The 14,278-nt window shown below is 48.0% G+C and overlaps 1 protein-coding gene across 3 annotated transcripts in view; it reads right to left on the bottom strand.

Moving 5' to 3' along the window:
* Positions 1-294: 294 nt before the first annotated feature.
* WASF3 (WASP family member 3) overlaps positions 295-14,278 on the bottom strand; it is a 90,194-nt gene continuing 76,210 nt past the window's right edge. The window contains exons 7-10 of one of the 3 annotated variants that reach the window (XM_033843700.2): positions 10,922-11,097; positions 6,812-7,075; positions 5,137-5,504; positions 295-3,429 (exon numbers count right to left, since the gene is read on the bottom strand). In XM_033843700.2, coding sequence (XP_033699591.1) covers positions 3,272-3,429; positions 5,137-5,504; positions 6,812-7,075; positions 10,922-11,097 — 966 coding nt within the window. In that variant the 3' untranslated portion in view covers positions 295-3,271. Of the gene's footprint in view, positions 3,430-5,136; positions 5,505-6,811; positions 7,076-7,866; positions 8,034-10,921; positions 11,098-14,278 lie in introns of all 3 variants that reach the window. The other 2 variants (XM_073794987.1, XM_073794988.1) reach the window with 2 other exon arrangements.

Below are 14,278 nucleotides of genomic sequence, written 5' to 3'. Positions count from 1 at the left end.
CGCAGTGGTTGAGAGTCTGCCTGCCGATGCAGGGGACACGGGTTCGTGCCCCGGTCCGGGAAGAGCCCACGTGCCACAGAGCGACTGGGCCCCTGGGCCATGGCCACTGAGCCTGCGCGTCCGGAGCCTGTGCTCCCGGAGCCTGTGCTCTGCAACGGGAGAGGCCACAACAGTGAGAGGCCCACGTACCACAAAAAAAAAAAAAAAAAAGCCCCACCCAACCCCCAACTTCCCCCCCTCCCCGCCAAAGATTAAACATACAACACTGTTATAAATAAGCAAAAGTGTTTAGGGTTAAAAGTGTAATTTTATTTAGATGTTACTTGTACATAATCTATAGTAAGATATACAAACAGATAAAAATTGTTTACTAGGAGGTTTTTTTTTTTTATACCACTTTAAAGTCAATGTACAACAGCATTGGTAATACTGCAAGATGACAGACTCTGGTTTAGAAAACAAAAATTACTTGCTACTGTCGCTGACACATTCCCATGAGTGTTCAATGGATGAAAATGTATCATGGATTTCAGCTGCAAATTATTACAAAACTTTCACAACCTAGCCACTTGGTGCTCAGAAAAGATTTCGATATTCTAAAAATTTACTGAAATGAAAATGCTAATTCTCCAACAGTATACTTCTACTGAAGAAAACCAAAAGTGACCAAATCTTATGGTTTGGGGCCAAGAACAGAAAATCAACCACATCATGGGTGGTTCTGAGGAATCTTCTCATCCCTCTGCCTGATCTATGACGTGAGGAAAAGCTTGTAAGAAATTAAACTAAATACACGCCGGGGGAAACGGGACAATTTAAAATAACCTTACCACATACAACTACTTTAAAATGTAAAATCCATGGATATGAAGGATGCATTTACATGTTTTTCTCCATCTGTTTTGTAAATACTTTTTGCAAATGAGAACGGACAATTCAAAATAGTCACTTTTTCCTTTTCATGTACTATCGTATTAGAAAAAGTCTGGATTTCATTTTTAGAATAAATCAAATGCGCTGAGAAAAATACTGCAAAAAATAATCTACACTGGATTTCAGTCCTCTCCCCTTCTGTTAAAGGCTACGTAACACATCAGGGCGAAAGCTTTTCCACTAGTCAGAATATCAAGTTGAAAATAACTTGCTAATTAAACTACAGGAAGACAACCAATACTTAACAGGCTCATGAATATTTACGGATAAAGTGCCACTAATTTTATCGTGATGAGATATAAACAGAAGAAATCCTGACACGGATAGTAGCTTTACGCATTCTCTCCATCCTGAGGACAGAAGGGCCGTAAGAAAAACCAAAGAAGCATTACAAATACAAGTTCTAGAATGACACAGGTGACTCCTTATCCAAAGTAAAGCTAAAGACGAAATATTATAAGAAGGACAAAATACGATCAAAAGTGGTAAAAGTCCCGAGGAAAATGCCAACACAGTTGGCCTCCACACTGGGGAAAAAAAGGAGAGAAATTAAAGAGAGAAACTGAAAAGTTCATTAACAGCTACTACTTACAGGCAATAAACGTATGGTGACGAGCTCCAAGACACAGAAACTCAATCAAGAACCACGTGCCCAGACAGCTGGCTTTAGCTGAAAAGACTCAGATAACCTGGCCCGGGCACTGGGAAAGGTAATACAGACCTGAGGCTTTTCAGAGTTCCAACCTAGGTGACTAAAAGCCCGTCAGGCTGGCCTTACAGGATGACCACGACCTTCCACAGGCCACAAGTGTCCCTCGGGGACACAGACGTGATGGGGGGGGCCGGTGACGTCCTGAGGAGAACTCATTAACAAAAGCCGGCAGTCAGGGTCCTGCTGACATTCTACCATCCACCCAAACACCTCTGTCTCAGCTACAGATTCCTGGGCCACAACTGAGTCACTAGGACCCACAGTCCGTTTGACACACGGTACAGACGAAAGAACTGCTCAGTGGGTGAAGTGTCTCGTACATCTGTGAAGTTATATCTGAGATCAAAGCCTGGGATGTTTATTCCTTCCAAACAAGCAGTTACCCTTCACCCAGCATTACAGAATGTAAGCTCTCATTTATGAGTTTCCCAGGGGTTTGCCTTGGGCAGGAAAATCTGCCTGGGCTCGCGTGTCACCACGTGGGAGGGGACAAGGAAGGGACATGACCTGCTCCAGCGAAGGGGCGACTCTCCTCTGAGGTACCTGGTCCAGCCTCGTGTGCTGACAACCGTGTGGGAAAGGGACCGATGTGCTTCTAGGACAGAGAGAAGGCCCTACTCGTGCTGGGTCCCTAACTGGCCATCGCGCCAGGAAAGGTGAAAAGCTGCCCCAGTCTCCTTTCACCTAAACTGAAGCTGTCAGGATTCAGACCAGGTGGGGCGAGGTGCCGCCCGGCCCCTCCTCTGCAGCACCGAGGCCTCCACGTGGCCTCACTTGGCACATGGCTCCGGAAGAGAGGTTGTGCAGGGCTCTGCACCCGGGGCCACCCGGGGCCGGGCAGCCTGGCACCCGAGCTGCAAGGACCGCCAAGGGCTCTGCATGCCATCGCAGACGGCAGTGGCCCTGAAGGAAGAAGGGCTAATCTCCACTTTCATTACGGCTGCGCTGCTGAAACCTCTTACAAAACTCCTCAACAAGCACCGGCTCCACGGATGCCCACAGGGGATCCTGCCTGCAAAGGGCCAAGTTCCCATTTCACAAGAGGGAGCAAAGGAAGCGCAATTCTTCAACAGAGCGTTCCCACGCACAGAGGCTACCAGGCCGAGAGACTGAAAACAGAAACATCTAACTCTCCTACTTGTCAAATCTTTCTCTCTAGAACCAACTTCTTCTGAAACACATTTAAAAAAAAAAAAAGTGGAAACAATATCTCTTACGGATGGGAAGACATCAGTCTGACGCACAGTCATTAATCTTGCAAAGACCAGACATCAGGGAGCTTCACAAACGCACAGCGAGTCTGCAGGATTCTAATGATCAAGGGGAGTGAACCCAAACTGCACTAAGTACTCTCGTGGCCAGGAGGAAGGAAGCAGAAGGCTGTTTTCGGGACAATGCAATAGTTACAGCTTATTTCCTCGTGTGCAGCACGGTTTGCTATGTTTCGTGGCACTTAAGTATTCCACAGTAAATACTGAAAAACCCAGAATTTTTGCATGTGCAAGAGCAATCTCACGTTATCGATACAAAAGTCGCTAAGCTACGGGATTATAATACCAGTATGTGGGCGCCGGGGCCACAGAGATCGTCAGCACACTCCCCAGCCCGGGGCCCTGGGCGCCAGCCTCAGTCGGACCAGTCGTTCTCGTCCAGCTCCGAGTCATCGTCCGAGTCGCTGTACTCGACGGCGATGCGGCGGGACAGGATGGTGGCCACGTCGTTGCCCACGGGCTCGCGCTTGGCTTCCTGCTCCTGCAATTCTTGCACCTTCTTCAGCTGAATTCCTGGATACACGGGACACGGCTTAGAACGACACCCCTTGGCTTACCGCTCCAATCACACAGAACGGACAGGGAAGTCTACCCGACTGCTGTTCTCCCCACTGACACTCTCAGAAAAAGCTTGAGAAATCTGAGGGGAGAAGCTTGGGAAACAGAGTTTCATGAGCAAGAAAAAAGGAATGTGCGAAGTCATAAGGTTCTTTACAGCGGTGCGTTGAAATGTAAGAAAGTCAGTTACAATTTCAGCGCACACGAGCACCGTGAAAGAAAACTCCAGGACGGCACAGCCTGACCCGGCAGCCACCGGGCACGAGAGGCTGTTTCAAGGTAGATTTACGGTGGCCGGTGGCCCCCATAGTGGACCGTGTTCCTGGACAGCCTGGGACCCAAAGGCTTGGGAAACAGAGCCAAGCTTCTGGCTAAGCGGGCGAAGTAATTGAGAAAGCTCAACTTCAACAATTACCGTTGAAAATGGGTATGAGATCGCAATCACCTTACTCTCTTACTTTTGTAAGTAACAAAATGGGATATCTAACAATGTGCTGTGTTATTTCCTTAACCTTTTCTTTCAGAGTAATTTCAGACCTATAAACTAGCCGTAAGACTAGTAGAAAAACGTTCCCATATAACCTACTCAGATTCCCCAACTGGTAACATCTGACCAAATTTATCCTCTTTCGCTCTCATTTACACACACACACATACTTTTTTTCTGGACCATTTGAGAGTTAAGTGGCATATAATGTCCCTTTGCCCCTAAAATACTTCATGTGTCTTTCCTAAAAAAAAAATTGATCAAAATCAGACTAGCAGCAGAGATACAATAGTACCATCTATTCTACGAATTTTATTTAAATTTTGCAAATAGACCTAATATAACAAACGAAAAAAGTTTTCCACCAGGTTTGGGATCCGCCATGGGATCTCACCTGTTACATTACTCGCCACGTTTCATTAACCTCCCTTAGTCTCTGTGTTCTACGACCTTCACCTTTCTGTAGGACGTCCCTCGATGTGGACCCCTCAGAGGTTTCCTCTGACACATCCAGGTTACGGATCCCTCTCATTGGACAAGGCTCACAGGTGTCAAAAAGCAAAACACTGTCCTACCAGGCCCGCAAACGCGTGATCAGTGAGGTATTCTGACTCTGGGACTTTCTTCTTGACAAAATCATCGTGCGTCAGTAACGTCAATGCATACAAGAGCTCCCCGCCCTGATCTGACCAGAGACGCTCCACTTCTTAAGGTTTCGTGCTCTGGGGTTTGGTGTAGGACCTTCACCTGACAAGGGTTTTGCTACTTAAATAAATGTTGAAAATCTACTGGCTTAGCACATCAAACTAAAAATATGAAAAGGCTAAGTAAGTTACATCCTAGGTTTCTAAAAAAACTAAATCACTGACATGAGCTCATTTTCTTTCATTTATACTTTGGCCCTTAGAGTAGAACGCAGAGAAAAAAGATCCAATTAACTAATGATCATTTTTATTATCCGTTTCTGCTCAAGTAAAGCTTTCCTGAATTCAGTGCTTTATCACTGAGCTTACTTTGCACTGAAAAAAAAATGTATCCACTATTAAGAAAAAAGAAAACCAAACAAGGCTCCTTCAACCCTCTTCTACCGGCCCTCTGGGGCAGAGGGGGTCCCTGGAAGCAGACGAGGCTGCAGCCGCCGGGACAGGGGGCAGCGTCCCGGGACGCGCACTCACCCATCCGAATGGCAGCGAGGAGGTCGCTCCGGGCGTCGCTCACGGGCGGCTGCGCAGCCTCCGGCCTCTTTGCCTCGGCTCCCGGCGGGCCGTGCATCGGGGAGGGGGAGAGCGAAGAGCCGGCACCTGGAGGGCCCGGCGGCGGCGGCGGGGGGCCCGGGGGGGGCGGGGCCGTGACCACCAGCCCACCGGAGGGAGGGTGGGTAGGACCCGCGTAGGAGGGGCCGGCGGACGCTGGGAAGGGGGGCTGCGTGGGCATCTGGAGGGGGCTGACGAAGGCAGTCTGTGCGGAAGGGATCATGGGCGGGGGCGGCGGCGGCGGGGGTCCTGAGGGGTTGTAATACTCCATGATCTGTGCCGGGAGCATCCTGGCGGAGACACGAAACAAGAGTCACCAAAGAGCAACCCAGGGTCCCAACCTCGGAGGTTCCCGCACGCCTCGGAGAGGGGCCTCCCCGGACAAGACGCACACTGGCAGCTGAATTTACAACACTGCAGGACGCGAACATCCACGCTTTGGACCACAGGACCACACCAATCCCTAGGTCGGAATTCAAGAGCATCTACTGACGTGCACCAGAAAGTTAACCACTGAAAACGTAACTTTCTGTGGAACACTGGAACAGCTGACTGCAGAGGTAAGAAGGCAGCACACATGCATCCTCTGCACGAGGCATCTCAGAAGTGGGGGCTTGAAAACCCATCTTACAAGGGTTCTGTGGCCAATCAGATTGGACACTTCTGTATTTTATATCGCGTCTCCACGGAAATTCCCCAAGCCCATGACGCCCATCAGAACATCCAAAGCTTTGAAAACCCCTCCAGCCGAGAAATCTGCTGAGTTCCATTTAGCCAAGAGCTTTCCAAACCAGCTGGACCGCAAACCCTCTCTGCCTGATGCTTGGGAGGAGCCACAGAACACACGCTGGGGATCCTGACTTAAAGAGAACCAACCACGGGAGAAAACCTCGGGGAGCTGAGGGACCTACATCCAGAACGTGACCCACGCTGCTCTGGAGTGAAGAAAAACACTGTCGATGGGAACACATTTTCAACTTCCCTGGGCGCTGACTCGGAGGGGCTAACTCTTTAAAGGCTGAGGTGGTGCGAAAACCACAGCCTATCAAAACACAGGCGGGGGCTTCAACGAACAAACGCTGAACAGGAGGGTCTTTGTTTAGGTGGTGTTCGAATTTCTCCCGAACGACAGAAAACAAGAGGACCTGGTGGCAGAAGAGTATTTGGGTACCAAGAGGTCCGGGTGACATGTACAAGTGTAGCAAGCGCTGCACTGTACAGCTTTCTCCTTTGAGATACGCGTTCTCTGCGGTTCGCCTGGCATATCAGAGAAACACTGGAGCAGCTGGGACAGGCTCACAAAACCGGCAGCTCATCCTTTGTCAATGCCTTGGCTCAGTCATTCAGACATAAAGGGAACGTGTGTTTGCGAATACAGACACCAACCTGAGGTTTATCTGTAATAAAAAGGGGCAGCAGCATGACACTGCATTTTTTCACACAGGATTTCTCACGACTGACAGTATCCGTATCCGGTCATTCTGGGCTGCATCCTGGCCTCCACAGTGTGATTATTCAGTGAAAACTCTTCCACCACGCACAGCAAGACCCCAGTGCAATGGCAAGGCACGGTCAGAGCCCGGGAGTGGGGAATTACCCGTAGTCGGCGGGAGCCAGGGGCGCGGGGGCCTGCGACGCCTCTGCGGCCTGCGGCGGGGGCGGAGGCGGCTTCTGGGGCCGGTTCAGGGCCAGGTGCCTGGCCGAGGCCGACGGGGGCCGGAACTCGTGCTCGGGGGCCTGGGCTGCCGGCCCGCGTGGCAGTGCGTCACCGGCTCCGTGGGAAGGCGTCCCGGGCTGCGGGTGCAGAGAATGGTTGGGGGTGGCAGGATACGAGTAATCCGTGACGTCCGACGCGTGGGACCTGACGGCCAGAACCAGGGGTGGGAGAAAACGACGTAAGTGAAAAAGATTCCCCCTCCCAGGCATCAGCATGTATTTGAATAATAACATGGCCAAGGCACAGAAATCACACGCTTTTTCCCTTTCCCATCAGCTAGGTCTAGGCCCACAAGCGACAATGTAATCACAACTTTGGCAGCAAGCGCCAGGGTTACGCGGATTCAGAGCCGCAGCTTTGAAGTGAGCGCATCAGACGGACACAGACGGGCAAGCGGCAGGCAGCAGAGCCCCCTTCCTCAACATCGCAGCCGACTCTTTTCTAAGAGAGGCTGCAAGACACACTGTGCTTAACTTGAAAATGGCATCGGAGACCTAAGATTTTAGTGCAACGAAACTGACAGCACATGATGAGACCTTATCAAATGGCAGACGAACCGGATACATATTAACAGTAAGAACAGAAAAAGAAATCAAGGATGCGATACGGTGAGTCGCGGTTTTCTTAAACAGAAGAAACATATTTAGCCAAAAAGGAGAGGAGGAGTGCGGTGCCACGCGCAGAGGCCCTCTTGCTGTCTCTGAACGCACGGGTGGGAGGGAAACTCTGAAAGGAATGCGCGTCTCGTTTTAGTCAGCAGGGTTCAGGAGGATGCTGGTACCCGGCCGCTGGGGGAGGGGAGGGCTCGGCAACGTCACACGGTGTTAGTCACCCGGGTTACGGGACGCGTGGTCAGTACAGGGGGCACATCCTCTCGTGACGCCGAAGCAGGGGGCTGCTGAGGCTGCGATCCAAGAACAAGCGGAGCGACAAACCCTCTGGGCGTCCTGTCGTCTCCCGAGCTCCCTGCCTGCTGCAGTTTCCTGGCGTCACTCATAAACTCAATGCCCATCTTCCTTCTCTCCCACTCTTCTCTTCTCGTTCTTACTTTTCTCACACTTACTTGCTGGTTTCTGTTAGGATTCAGCTTGTGTCTCTCCCTCTGAAGGAAAGAGGCAAACACACATCGGGTCTTTGGAATTCAGACAGTAGCGTCCCTGGAGCGTCACACCACACAGAAAAGTTCTTTAAATGGCAAAAGATCGCTGGCTTTTTTCTTTTTCCTTCCCTAAGTGCAATATAATAATAACCTGTAACTCACTTTCTTCTCCCCTAAGTGCCCTATGAACTCTAGCTTACAGTGCGCGTGTGCCTGCCTTCTGAACTGTGGCAACCGCTCGCTGGTCAGAGAGTTAAAAATATTTTCAACGGGGGAAGACTCTGACCTGTATTTAGATTTATCTTATTTTAAAAACGTAAATACCTAAAACTCTGGAGTCCTTGACGATGGGTGCCTGGCTCTGTCGGGGGGGCTGCGTCATAGACTGGGCGTAACTTTCTAAGGGAAATGGACTCGTCTACAAAACACGGACTGCTCCTGAGGGGATGAGAAGCCAGGAACTGGGAATATCCTGGCACAATTTGGAAAGCTGTCCTGTAGAGCAGCTTGGTGATAAAGGGCCGAAAGGAGGCAATACAAACGGCATAATCGGACGGAGGAAAGGAATGGGCGGTGAAGGTCCGACATCAAGAATTACAGCAGGAGAGCGGGAAGGACAGGGCTCTGACGAAGGGTGGGTGGGAGACGGGACCGGTCACTCGAGGGGTCACTGTCCAAGTACAGGGGACACCGGTGGGCTGGAGGAGAGGTGAGGAGGGGGGTGACTTCTGAGAGACAAGGACCCCTACAGGAAGGCAGAAATCAGCCACAGAAGACACGGCACTAGTGTGGGCACGAGCGGGTGGTCCTGAAGCTGCATGAGCGTCAGGAATGATCTGTTACGGGAACGAGAACTTGGAGGAGTGAAGACAAGATGGCAACAGGAGGAAGTAGGTGTAAGCAGTGGAGACCCAGTGGGAGAATCAAACGAATCCCGCAGGGTTCTGTGGGTGGGAGGGTGGGCAGAGTCGGGCGTCTGCAACACCCAGGACAGGAGGAGGAAAGGGGCGAGGATGGTGGGCAAGGAGGCATCCTGCTTCCGGATCGCTGAGGAGAGCAGTGGACAGGCACTGCATCAAGTCTCATCCTAAACGTACGCTTAGAATCAAACCATCCCTGACCATCTACAAAGAGAGTAAAACTTAACATCAGTTTATGCAATCAGCTTAAAATATGTAAGTTATATGAACAACTTATACACGTACCATGATACCTGATACTCAAATTTCCCTCAGTTATCCTGAATACATCCACTAAAAACCAAGTTTCTAAGTAATACTTAAAACGTGAATACAAGAAGTTAAAAAATCAAAAGATAGAAAACAGAGCAGGATTTCACTTTTGTAAAAAAAAAAATTTTGCATTTACAGAAAAAAGACCAAAGAAAGAAATACACTAAAATGCAAAAAAAGTGGTTTGTTTGGATAACAGGATTATGAATACTTTAATTTTTTCTATAATTTGCAAATATGGAAGGTTTATCTTATTTCATAATAAGAAAAATAGTGATATGCTGTAGTCAAATAAAAATTTCCAAAATAATTTAAGGGAAATCATCCATCAATTGTACACCCAGTATGGCACAATCTAATCTCAGATTCTAGAATAAATATCAATTATTCAACTGAGGGATTAAAAAAAGTCACTTTCCATCTACCTACTGAAATGAAAGGGAATATATGGAGAATTGCAAAGTATATGTTTTGCATGAGTCAACGGTCACAACTAAGTTAGCTGGAAAAAAACAAAACCCAAATGGCTCTCCTGGGACCGATCAAGTTCAAGCACTTCTCCCACCCAAAGAACTATGGGCACAAGTGTGTCATCATTCTTACTTTCCACAGAAATAAACTGACATAAAGATTAAAACTTGAGGCCAGGGCTCAGTTAAAGCTCCAGTAATTCTCTAATAGCTAACCGATCACAGCCTGTACAGAAAAATGACCTAGACCTGCCTCACAGGCAATGACTGACAGCCCTTGTGGGGTAGGAGTATTTATAGGGCTGTAACCACCAAACATCAAAAGTATCTTCCATCTGTCAGTCTGTGCTAAACGCTGAGGTTAATAAAGACAAACATAAAAAAAACCAAAAACCCAGATCTAACGCAAGGTCCAGGTTGTTGCTGTTTGTGAAACATCCTTGAATCATGTAAGAATTCTCTATTCACATTTTTAAACACTGACGGAAGACTCCAACTTTACAGAAGCAGAAATAGGAAATTAACCGTAAGTTACAATTGACTGGTCAGTTCTTCTCCTTCAGTGAAGCCCTTTTGGGATAAATGCTGCTTACTGACCACATCTTTCACATCTGCAAGAGAGATTTTTACTTAATTGCTAACAAATTTTTAAAATAAACTTCAACAGAATTCTCCTCCTGCAATTAGAATACATAAGATTAGCGAACTGAAGGAAAAAAATCTTTGTTCATCACTTTTAGAAAAGGTTATCGAAAAGAACAACAGTTATTCCTTGATCACATCAGCTACCACCTACCAATCGGTTCAGATACCAGGTGAAAGGAAAGGCAACATTCTAAGCAAAAGAGGCGGAAAGAGAATTAAATGATTATTAAAATTAAAAGGGTCAGTCATAGGCAGTTACTATGCCCAAATTCAGAATCAAAGTTAAAACAGTGCATCTAGGTTAATGGAATGCTCGAGTTAAGCCAGAGAGACAGAAAATCACACAAAGTAACCCAACGTCACAGAAAACTGCTGTAAACTATTATTTCGAAGTCAAAGCATATATACCGTTCATTTTTAAGGAAAGTTTGGAAACACACTGTGGGCCAGAGAAGCACAATGCTACCGTGCATTTCCATTTACAGGGAAGCCAAGGCCGGCTTTGCACACACACATGCACACGAACACGCACACGCACACACACCTAGTGTCTGGGGACAGGGATCCCTCGGAAGATGCTCCGTGGTGTACGCTCTGCGACAACCTGGTGTCGGGTCTAAGCTCTTTGTCATACGCCATCATATTCCATTCCTGGCGCCTGTTTCTGGCTTTTCTAACCTTTTTCACCTCCCGGGTTGTGCCATCTATGCGCTTTTGCTCCTGACGTCCGGGAAGGAAGGCAAGCGTGCCGAGACAGAGGGAAGGAAAAGAGCGGGTTAGTGCAGCGGCCCCGGCAGCCACGAGCCTGGCGTGCAGGCAAGGCAGGCCCGTTTCCATCACTCCCGGGTCAAGAACGTTCTAACATGCTTACCCAACTCAGACCCGACCAAAATAACACATACCTAACGAGTTAACGTCGACACATCAGAGTTACCGTGCTGCAACTTCAAGAGTCGCTTACCAGCATTTTGGATCAAGAATTCCCACTTCACTAGGATTTAGCTCGTTTTCAATGTACGACACCTTTTAGATCCCTATTACACACATGAAATACCTGCCCGCACCAGACAGAGAAATCGTTTCCCACCCCTACACCATTCTGACTTGTTAACGTGCAATCATCTTTCAAAACACAATTTTAAATGCTCCATTTCAGTTTGAAAAGGTTATTGCAGAATATTTAAGCGAACCCTGCAACTAGCTTAACAAAAAAAACAAGATAAGAACTTACCTTCCCTCCCGTACAAAGAATCATTCCTGCTCCAGCCCTACTTTGCCAGCAAAAATGTCTTCGATAAATAACTTGGGTCCTACGCAGATGCTTCTTTAAAGGTGAGGACAGTTACTTCTACGTGTGTTTACGTCCCTCCTGCTTCCCCCGTGAGATCTGCTGACCTTTAGGGAGGTGACCTATGCGCCTTTATGTCCTACGCTCCCCTCACGGCACCTCCACGCGCGGCTCTACCGAGGGTCCACGCTCAGTAAACGCGGACTGAATGATCACGTCCAGGTGAGCGATGGTGCTCACTACGTCCCAGCACCTGCCAGGCCCGGACGGTACAAACGGCAAACAAAAGAAGACAAGGATCTGCCCTCATGGAGCTTGAGGTCCAGCGGGGAAGCCCACAGAGTCACACAGGTAAATGAGCAATTATGAAATGTGCAACAACACGACTGTATTACACAGAGAACGCTGTCCAGTCTGGAAGTCAGGGAGGGTGCCCGAGAGGCTGGGACGAGCTCTGCAGGGTGAGGAGGCCTGAGTCCTGCAGAGGAGGGGGGCAGACGCACGCAAGAGGCCATGGGACAGCATCTCGCCAGGAGAAGCGACAGAAGGCGAGTGTGAATTCGGGCGAACGGTGGGTAAGACCTTGAAGGCTGCGTAGAAATGTTGTTCTTTATCCCAAGAGCAACGGGAAACCATGAAGACTGAGAGGGGAGGGGCTGGCACGTGAGAGCAGCCCCTGTGCTGGGGACAGAGTCCACGGGGAGAGGCAGGGATGCCGGGCAGAAAGCTGCTCAGGTGTCCAGAAGGAGAGGAGGCCCATGGGAGAGGAGGGGAGCCATTAGCCCACGTACCCAGGAGGCTCAAGTGATGTGCTGGCAGACGACGTGAACGTGAAATTCACAGAACACATGCCAAGTGTTAATAAAGACACAGAAAGATGTGCAATTTGTATTTGATTTTTTTGGGGGTGGGGAAGCTCATCAAAAAATAATAATAGTTCATCAGCAGATGAATGGATAAAGAAGATGTGGTACATATATACAATGGAATACTACTCGGTCACAAAAAAGAACGAAATAATGCCATTTGCAGCAACATGGATGGACTTGGAGGGCATTATGCTCAGTGAAATAAGTCGGACAGAGAAAGACAAGTACTGTATGATACACTTATATGTGGAATCTAAAAACTACAACAAACTAATGAACGTAACAAAAAAGAAGCAGACTCACAGATATAGAGAACAAACTAGTGGCTACCAGTGGTGGGGCGCACGTAGGGATGGGGGAGGGGGAGGTGCAAACTAGTGGGTGTAGGGCAGGCTCGAGGATGTATGTACAACATGGGGAATAGAGCCAATATTTTGTAGTAACTGTAACTGTAAATGGAAAGTAACCTTTAAAAACTGTATAAAAATTTTTTTTAAATTTTTAAATAAATGAAGATAATGCCAAATAATAATAATAATCTTCAGGACCGGAGGAGGCCTGTTAGGAGTATAAGCTGGTTCAGTCCTTAAAGGGTCAGGAGCAATAGGATGGGATCTTTCAAATTTTCAAGTTCACATTGCACTTCTGGGAATTTACTCTGACGAAATATGTGCACATGAGTACAGGTACCCCCTACAGTGCTGTAACAGCAACAATTTAGCAGCAACCTAAATATTCATTAATTCGGTAATGGGTAAATAGTTTATGAAGCCTCCGAACTTTGGAATATGACACAACTATTAAAAAGCATGAAGTCCACCTTTATTACGTCACTGTATGTGTATGTCTGTGTGTGTGTGTATACAGGTCAATTCTAGGAATAAAAAATACTCTGTGAAGTGTGTACACATGTATTTATGAACGCCCTACAAGGCCGAAAAGTATGCACATGTGTTACCAGAGGGTGGTTATGCCTGGGCAAGGGAGAAACTCACCCCCAAATTTTCTAAACAAATGTGTTTTACTTCAGGGTAGGTGGGGCATTTTACAACTGGCATGTATTGTGTGAACACTTTTAAAACCAAAAGAGAGAACAAAGAAGGGAGACCTCAATGGGTTCCAATATACATCTCACTCAAGCGTCACTGTATTACACTAATTGATAACTATCACCCTTACTTTTAAGAGATGTATGCTGACATATTCAGGGATAAGTGTTATATCTGCCACTTTCTTTACAATGCTTTAGCCTCCAATCTACCCATCAACACGCACCCGACACACACACACACACACACACACACGCACACACACACAAGCACACACACACCCCAACTATAATAAAATGCTAACCATGAGGCATCTGCATCTCAACTACGCTGCCTAGGTTAAAATCCTGAGGCTACTGCAGGCTGTTTCCTGCCCCAGGATGATCCTAGCTGCTCCTATCAATACCTGAAAGCCCCTCGGTCTGCCCAGCACGCCTCCGGCATCCCCTCTCACGTACATGCACGCACAGTCGCACACACACTCACTCTGCGGAGCTAACTTCTGCTCTCAGTCCTTGCACCTCAGCGAGCAACACCGGGGGGCCTTCCTCAACTCACCACCTCACCTTCTGCACTGTCACCCCACCTGCTGCTGCCACCTCCCCCAAGGCTTCTCCTTCCCAGCACTGTAACTACAGCCTTACAACGACATAACTATTTGCATAACTTAAAAAAATGTTCTTAGACCATCAAAC

The sequence above is a fragment of the Tursiops truncatus genome, chromosome 18 (assembly GCF_011762595.2).
Source record: "Tursiops truncatus isolate mTurTru1 chromosome 18, mTurTru1.mat.Y, whole genome shotgun sequence".
Classification (NCBI taxonomy): Eukaryota; Metazoa; Chordata; class Mammalia; order Artiodactyla; family Delphinidae; genus Tursiops; species Tursiops truncatus.
Note: the sequence above shows the minus strand (reverse complement) of the source record. Positions and strands in the feature narration are given on the sequence as shown.